Source organism: Aegilops tauschii, chromosome 6, assembly GCF_002575655.3.
Source record: "Aegilops tauschii subsp. strangulata cultivar AL8/78 chromosome 6, Aet v6.0, whole genome shotgun sequence".
Lineage (NCBI taxonomy): Eukaryota > Viridiplantae > Streptophyta > Magnoliopsida > Poales > Poaceae > Aegilops > Aegilops tauschii.
The window spans coordinates 374,363,140-374,370,642 of NC_053040.3; the positions used below are offsets into that span (position 1 = coordinate 374,363,140).

General features: G+C 41.7%; 1 protein-coding gene across 1 annotated transcript; it reads right to left on the bottom strand.

Moving 5' to 3' along the window:
* LOC109774658 (C2 and GRAM domain-containing protein At1g03370) lies at window positions 1-6,993 on the bottom strand. The gene is made up of 9 exons (XM_020333403.4): window positions 5,844-6,993; window positions 4,236-5,603; window positions 3,742-3,924; window positions 3,308-3,591; window positions 3,106-3,222; window positions 2,100-2,356; window positions 1,725-1,902; window positions 1,355-1,627; window positions 1-644 (listed from the first exon to the last, which is right to left on the bottom strand). Exons 1-9 carry the CDS (start codon window positions 6,190-6,192, stop codon window positions 450-452), a joined length of 3,204 nt encoding a protein of 1,067 aa, XP_020188992.1. The 5' UTR covers window positions 6,193-6,993; the 3' UTR covers window positions 1-449.
* Between the last annotated feature and the right edge of the window lie 510 nt (window positions 6,994-7,503).

Genomic DNA, 7,503 nt, shown 5'->3' on the forward strand with positions numbered 1-7,503 from the left:
TCATATAAAAATCCAATTTTATTTATCACCGGATCACTTTTTATTTTCCTTCTGTATCAACATGTGTGTGATCAATGAAACAGGGAGTTGAAGTGGCCCAATTCCAACGTACAGAGAACAACACTGCTATCCTATGTATACAAGACAAACACTACTGTCTACAGATCAACAAATTGCAGGCCATGGCTTCAGTGTAAATCATAACTGGTTGTATGATGCTGCTATCATATGTCTGGTCCAAATTGTCCTGAGTTCAGAAAATGCTGCACCACAATTGCTCACAGCTACAGAAAAATCTGCAAAGCTCGCCCTAAAATAGTCTAACGAATGAATCAGTCTGCCCGCGCGTCCCTTCAATCAAGCAATGTATGTACAGGGGACCATAGTGCTGGTCAGTAAATCTTTGGTCATTCAGTATTATGCACATGGGTTGTCACGGATGAATGATCCTATCTGGTGTGCGAGAGTTGCTTGGATGCAAGGCTGAACATCTCCTTTAGGCGAGCAGATGAACTGGAAAGAACATTCTTCTCGATTCTCTTCTGATGCCTGGTGGTCTTTGACCATTCAATTCCAAGATAGACTTGGACACTGCACGCCTTTTGTTTAGGAGCAAGGTCTTCTATTTGATACTTTATATGAAGCTGCACACGCAAGTTAGGTGAACAGATCATTACAGTGATTATTCTGATTTTATTCAGAAAGTTAGCAGGAACACAACTGATTTCTTTGAAATATGCAAAGGAGGAACTTAGTGCAATGGGCTGCGTTAAGATGGAGGAAGAGATGCCGTGCCTGGTTTCATCTTTAATCAGGACATGGACAAAGGGACAAGCTACAATAATATTTCATATTTGGCTCTGCATATAAACCCCAGAATAAAGATTGCTCACGAAATTATGCAATGCATGTCACATATACCTCACGGTAAACCTATACTCACATTGTTTAGATCATTCACTGAAGCCGTTTCGTCTTTCGAACCAGCAGAGGATATTTTTTATTAAAAGATGCCTGTAGTTTAGTACTAACCTTTTCAATCAAACAAATCCTCCATACAGGGATTTCAACAACAACAACAAAGCGTTTAGTCCCAAACAAGTTGGGGTAGGCTCATACAGGGATTTCAACAAACTAGTGAAAATAAAATGATGCAACTTTAGTACAATAACCCACTTAAAATTTAAAAACAAATGGCAAGCAAGTGAGGGATGCAACTAGTTTTCAATGGCAGATGTTTCTTGAAGTGGTATCCCATTTAAATAGGTGACTCTAAAGTCAAACTGGCTCACTAGTAAACACATGGTTTTATTTTTCTGAGATGTGAGCAGAAGTTTCAAGTATATCGACATACCGTGAAGAAGTCACCAAGAAGGACGCCTTGAAGTTCCATCACCTCTTCAATAATCCACCCTTTCTTATTGGGCATAGGAGATTTCAGCTGGGTCCCAGTCACTTCTCCTCCAACAGGAGACAACTTCCTGCTAAACTTGTAATGAATTTGTCTTTGATATTCGTCGGGTTTATCTGATTCCCATTGTGTAGCCGAGTATTTGAGGCATCCAACTTTTTCCATGACTTTCATCTCCAACGAACCACCCTCGAACACCTCCAGAAGTGAATTCATCTGGCAAAAGGCACATATACTTCAGTTAACCATCTGGCGATTAAAGTTCAACATAAGCAGTTCCAAAAGTTGCAGCTGCAAATTTTACTGAACTTACATTAGCAGAAATGGTTGACGAGAAAACTTCACTCATCTGAAGGCTCTTGGAATCGTCAACACCAACAAAAATTCCACTGTCCTCACTCTGAAGTGTATTATTTTGAGATTGTTCCTCAGCAATCTGTACTTTAGACTCGGAGCTCAATGATCTTGCTTTCCATAACGCCATTATTGTCCTGTAAAGCACCAAAAAAATAAGGGCAAGGGTAAAATAACAAGAACAATAATGTCATACAAATAGTCCAAGGTGCTATGTGTATCAATGCAGATATGTATTGATGGTCTAGGCTGGCAGTTGCTATAGGTAAACCTTTAAGTAGTTTGGTGTTAGTGGAGCTAAAGCACTTCATTATTTAAGGAAGGCGGAGATTACCTATTGGCCACACTAAATGATGCAAAAGATTGCAGAGAAAACTTCAGCTTTCCACTCTCTACGCTCTTCGCTCCATGCTTTGCATCCATGCCTCTACCTCTGTGAAGAGTTATTGCAAGGGATGGACTCCATGTCGATAGTGATGGGGGAATTGCCTGTATGTCTTCAATATCCTCCCATAGAAAGAAAAACTTTGTTTTCCGGCCAAACATGCTTGAATAAAATCCAATTATTCTTGGAGACAAGAAAAGATGGCCCTGAAATGAATATTGGCTGAACCCTTAGCAAGCTATTTATGTGATATTCGTGTACTATTTGAAATCGCACATGTAATAACATGAAAATAATCTGAACTTTTATTTTCAATCCACATGTTAGAACTTGACAATCTGAGATGTTCATAGTTGATAAAAGGTGCCACATCCACAAGTTAGCAGCATGCAAACCAATGAATCACATATCAGGCCAGCATCCTTTTAAGATTTTTTTTCTTTCCAAAAGGCATTTATGAGAGTAACTGAATAAGGAGTTCAAAATTAACAACTCTGCAAGTTAAGCTTATGAGTTTCGTGCTTCCTGGGTAAGATATGAATCAGAGAAGTTCGAGCCTTACGGGACAGTCGTGTCAGGCCTATATATACGTTGTGCGCTCAAGCAAAAAAGAATCAATAAAATCTCCCCATGATACTCTATATATGTTCCACTTCCAACCACCCCCCCCCCCCCCCCCCTTCCAAAACCCCAATTTCCCTTCAAGTCATGCCTTTTGGCCTTCCTCTACACTATAGTAATCTACTTGTGAACTACTCCCCCCGTTCCTAAATATTTGTCTTTTTAGAGATTTCAAATGGACTACCACATACGGATGTATATAGACATATTTTAGAGTGTAGATTCACTCATTTTGCTTCGTATGTAGTCATTTGTTGAAATCTCTAGAAAGACAAATATTTAGGAACGGAGGGAGTAAGTTCAAAACAGTGTTAAGTCGCAATTCGAGAAGTACCTGTGTAGGCAATTTCCGCTTCAAGTAGCAGGTAAAACTGCTGATTAGAAATTCTTCTGCAGGCAGAGAGAAGAGCTCCTGGAATGCAGTATTAGTTCGAGGAGACCGCAACGTCATCTGTCAGCAGTAACCCAGATCAGACAAGGGGAAAAATCACAAATTAACAGTATGCTTCGGCGAATATGGGAAGGAAAGCACTCACCTTCTTACCAACTTCTTTCTCCATTTTGCTCAGATACTCAGTGACCATACCAGTGCCCTTTGAGTTGTTCAAGAAGATTCTTAGGTGTAACTTAGACTGCCTGGACTTAGCCAAGTTACCTTGAAGAGGAATCCATACATCCGCTAGCTCTGACAGATTTGATTTGACAAAGTTGATTTCAGCATGTCCAAGAGAGGTAACTTCGTCAAATGGTCCATCAAAATCATATACATGTACATTCATAACAGATGGAGGATCATCCATGGCATCAAACTCAAAGATGTCTGCAACATTTATCAAAATTTATTTAGTTTCCAGATGCAGGTGTATCACATGGCTCCATCTTTTCTACTAAAATCAGGAGTTCCCAAGTTAATCTTCCTCAGTGATATGTTTCGGAAGAAAAATCAGAAACTCTTCAACAGAACACATACCGTTCCACTGAGGTTCAAGTGTTTGGAACTTGATTGAGCTTGTTTTGGTTTTACCATTGCAAGTAAATACCACATAAGGATCAGAGAAACCAGTAGCGTCGACTGGTGCCAAATTGGTTCCCTCAATTAAGGCAACAGTTAGCAACCATCCGTCGCCTTGTGCTTTCACACCATGATCACCAACTGCATGAGGGAAACTATTAGCCTAACATAATCACATTCATGTCTAAAAGATTCAATAGTGTACATAAAAATAATCAAATTACTATGGTATTTACCCATAAGTTTCCTTGAGAAAAAAAATGTCAGAAGTTCCATATTTCTTTTGCATCAAGAAAAATAAAAGCTCCAAAAAAAAGTGTATAACATGTTATTTTATTATCAAAAATATAGCCATGGTTTGTTAATAATGAGAATCTTGTATTTCCAAAGAGGTTCAGGTACATGCACGCTGGAGATGCAAAATGATGAGAAGATAAAAACTGGGAAAGTACCTTTTTGTTCTCTTGCCTGAAAAAAACACATGATTTTCTTAAATATGTGTTGCGCCTGAAGAAACAATAGCCCACCCATGACAATCTCACTGATAGAATCTGGCAAATCTAATCCAGGAAACTCAAGTCCCTGAACTGCACCTGAATTCACTAGCGAAACATGAACACCAATGTACAAGGCAACAAAAAGAGAGGACAAGACACCAAAGTTGCAGAAGTATAGGAATGCTATCTTCCAATCAGACTCCTGCCCCCCTTGCAATGAAGCTAAAACCTGCTCCTTATCTGATCCAGCATCGTCTACATCAATAGGCTTGATCTTCTCTGACAGTAGATCAGAGAACTGTGAATAATTTTGCTCCAAGCCTTGTCTTGCTCCATTTTCTATAATACTTTTCATCATAGTACTCTGAAGAAAATTCATGCGCCAAGAAATTACCAAATGTGAAGTCTGTTGCTCAGAATCAAGTTCAGGGCCTGGCATAATACGGAAAAGAACCTCTGTCCGAAAATAAGTACCACAAGGAACATCAGGAGTGCTAGCACTCAATAAAACTGAATACTCTTTTCCATCAGCCTTCAAATAAGATTGATCCTCTGTTGCCTTTACAGCTTTAACCAATTTGGATGGTGCAGTTGTATAACTTATCACCCTCTTCAGGGACTCCCCATCATTATCAATTCTCCAGGGTTCAGTTTTGAAATCAGTACAACCCTGAAGCTGAACCAATGTTTGCCGAAAATCTGAATCTGGTGAGAAGAGAAGGTTATTCAAATCACTAGGTGACGTAAAATATGACTGGTTAACAAGAATTCCTTGTAAATTCACAGGCATTTCGACTTCTTCGTGCCTTGATTCAAAAGATCTCAATAGTTCAGCAAATGTAATCTCTGAACAAATGTCACTATTTTGGCTTAAAGGAGCCTCACATACTGCTGGTGCTTGTTGAACTTCTTCTAAAGCCTCGGTCTTTGTCAATGATGTTGACGAAATATCATCATTTTTCTTGGCAAACATTTGATAGACACGATCAACAAGCGAGGGCTTGTCAAGCTTTTCTGTTTTAGAAGTTTCGGCTTCATTAGAAATTTCAGTAGTAATCCCATTAAACCTGTCCTCTGAATCTCTCACTTCACCACATTTGTCCTCTTCAGGGATTTCAGTTCCATCAGAAAAATACTCATTAACATTATCTTCTTTAGAAGCTTCATTTTCTTCATAAGCTAATGCAGCCGATGATGCTCCTGCGCTTTGACTGGATTGCAATGAATACTCTTTCTGTGTACCAGTTAGTTCAGTTGCAAGATCATCAGACCATGATCGTGTGGCCCCAGCTGTTTCTAAAGATATTGCAAGAGAAATCTCCCCTGCAGGATGCAATTAAATAATAAATAACAGCAAAGTGACCAGCATATTTCGCACAATTATATAGCAAGTAGAATTCATGCCCTTGTAGATCTTACAGTTAGCAATAGATAAATGAATACGTGCTGTAATGTCACAAAGTCAAATACTGAATCCATATGCAAAAGGACAAAAAAAAACATTACTTGACATAGCAAACGTCCATGAGCAAATAGAGAAAAATTGGAAGTTGAAACAATTACCACAATCAACTGCCTTGTCACTCTTGGTCTTGGGAAGAAGCTGGTACCAGCGCGTGCCGAGCGAGAAGTTCTCCGCGGCCAGAAGATCCTCCAGTGTCACCCTCACCTGGCCCAGGAAGTCATCAGTCCCGATCATGTCTTCATCATAGACATCTAACTTGAGCACCTCCCGGACATCGGCGACGACGAAGCTGAACTCCTGATCCCACTCCGGGTTCAGGTTCATCTTGACCACCTTGGTCTTGAACCGCTGCTTCCCGACCTGCAGTTTCACATACGGGTCGCTGAACCCGTTGAAATCCATGGCGCGCAGGTTGCGCGCTCCGATCACACGCACAGTCAGCCTCATCTTCGCCGACGAACCTGCCTCAGCCCGCGCGAATCCCCCGGCGAGAACCGCCCGGAAATGGCTTGCTGCTCTCCCGATCCCAAACAAACTCCGCCCTAAAAGAACCAAGAAACGGGCCAACTACCGCCGCCTCCCAAGAACCAATCCCAAGATCAAAGTGGCAAATCAAACTCCCATCACTTCTTTCTTGCCCGCCCGCCCGTTACCAATCCCGGCAAAACAACAAGACTGGCGGGCACATCGGCCACTTTCCAGGTGCCAATCTCCGTCTCCAAATCCAGGACCCCCCCTGGATGTGGACGGACACGGGAGGAGAACCAGATCAGACTTTGCACGCTCCGGGACGGACAGGGGAGGGGGGCAAGAAGAAGAAGAAGCAAGCAAGCAGACGAGAAATGGCAAGAAGAGGAGGAAACCAAGTGATGGGAGCAACCAGCAGACCGCCAATATACTAGCTTCGCACGGCTCGAAGTCTTCTTCCTGGTTGGATCAAGTCAAAGGAAAAGAACCCCGGCCACATGGACGCGAGATCTCGTCAACGACACACAGAGCGAAATGGGAAGGAAGCGAGGGGTGGGAGGGGGGGAAAAGGCATCGTGTTCTTGATGGTGCGCACTGTTAAATTATTGGCGGCGCATCTCCGTTTTTGGTGTGCTCCCGAGTCGGCGGTTCGGGGTTTCTTCGTCTTGTCTTTTCTCCGGCTCTCGTCTCCCCGCGTTTCTCGTTGGTCGCCGTCGCGGCGTCGCTGTTGAGGAACTCGGGATTCCGGTGTGAAGTGGTGAGATTTCCCGTGATGGATTTTCATGGGCTCGAGTACAGCTGCAGCTATCTTGATTGAATATGGTAAGAGACATGTCAGACAATGGATTCGCAACGGGTGGTCATGATTGAGTTGGATCCCGGCTTTGCCCCCTCCTGCAATTTAGGCAATAGAGTCCTTTTATGTCCAGAAGTGGAAACCTTTCCCCTCTTGTTATGTTGTAGACTGTGGTTTTCACTCAGTGAGATTTCAATGGAATTCACTGGATTTTGATAATTTCAGTAGACATTGAATATTTATGTTTCGATCAAAAAATTTCAGCAATTTCAGTAGTACACATGAATTCAAATGGTCCGCAAAAAATCGAATATTTAATTGAATTCAAGTGAATATTTCTGCCCTTTGGCCTAAATGCAAACCAAAGTTAATGAAATTCACTGAATATCGGTGAGGTCGGTTGGTGCTAATTTTTTTCTGAAACTAAAAGTAAAAAACCCATAGTCGTACAACGTTTGCAATCTTATACATTTGTGCATGCATATGGTGATGTC

Excerpts from the sequence above, each read along its gene's own strand:
- LOC109774658 (XM_020333403.4), bottom strand. The coding sequence starts at position 6,192 with ATGAGGCTGACTGTGCGTGTGATCGGAGCGCGCAACCTGCGCGCCATG. Across the intron at positions 2,357-3,105 it reads AGCGGAAATTGCCTACACAG|GGCCATCTTTTCTTGTCTCC; the intron begins GTACTTCTCGAA and ends TATTCATTTCAG. Across the intron at positions 645-1,354 it reads TTCTTGGTGACTTCTTCACG|CTTCATATAAAGTATCAAAT; the intron begins GTATGTCGATAT and ends TTGCGTGTGCAG.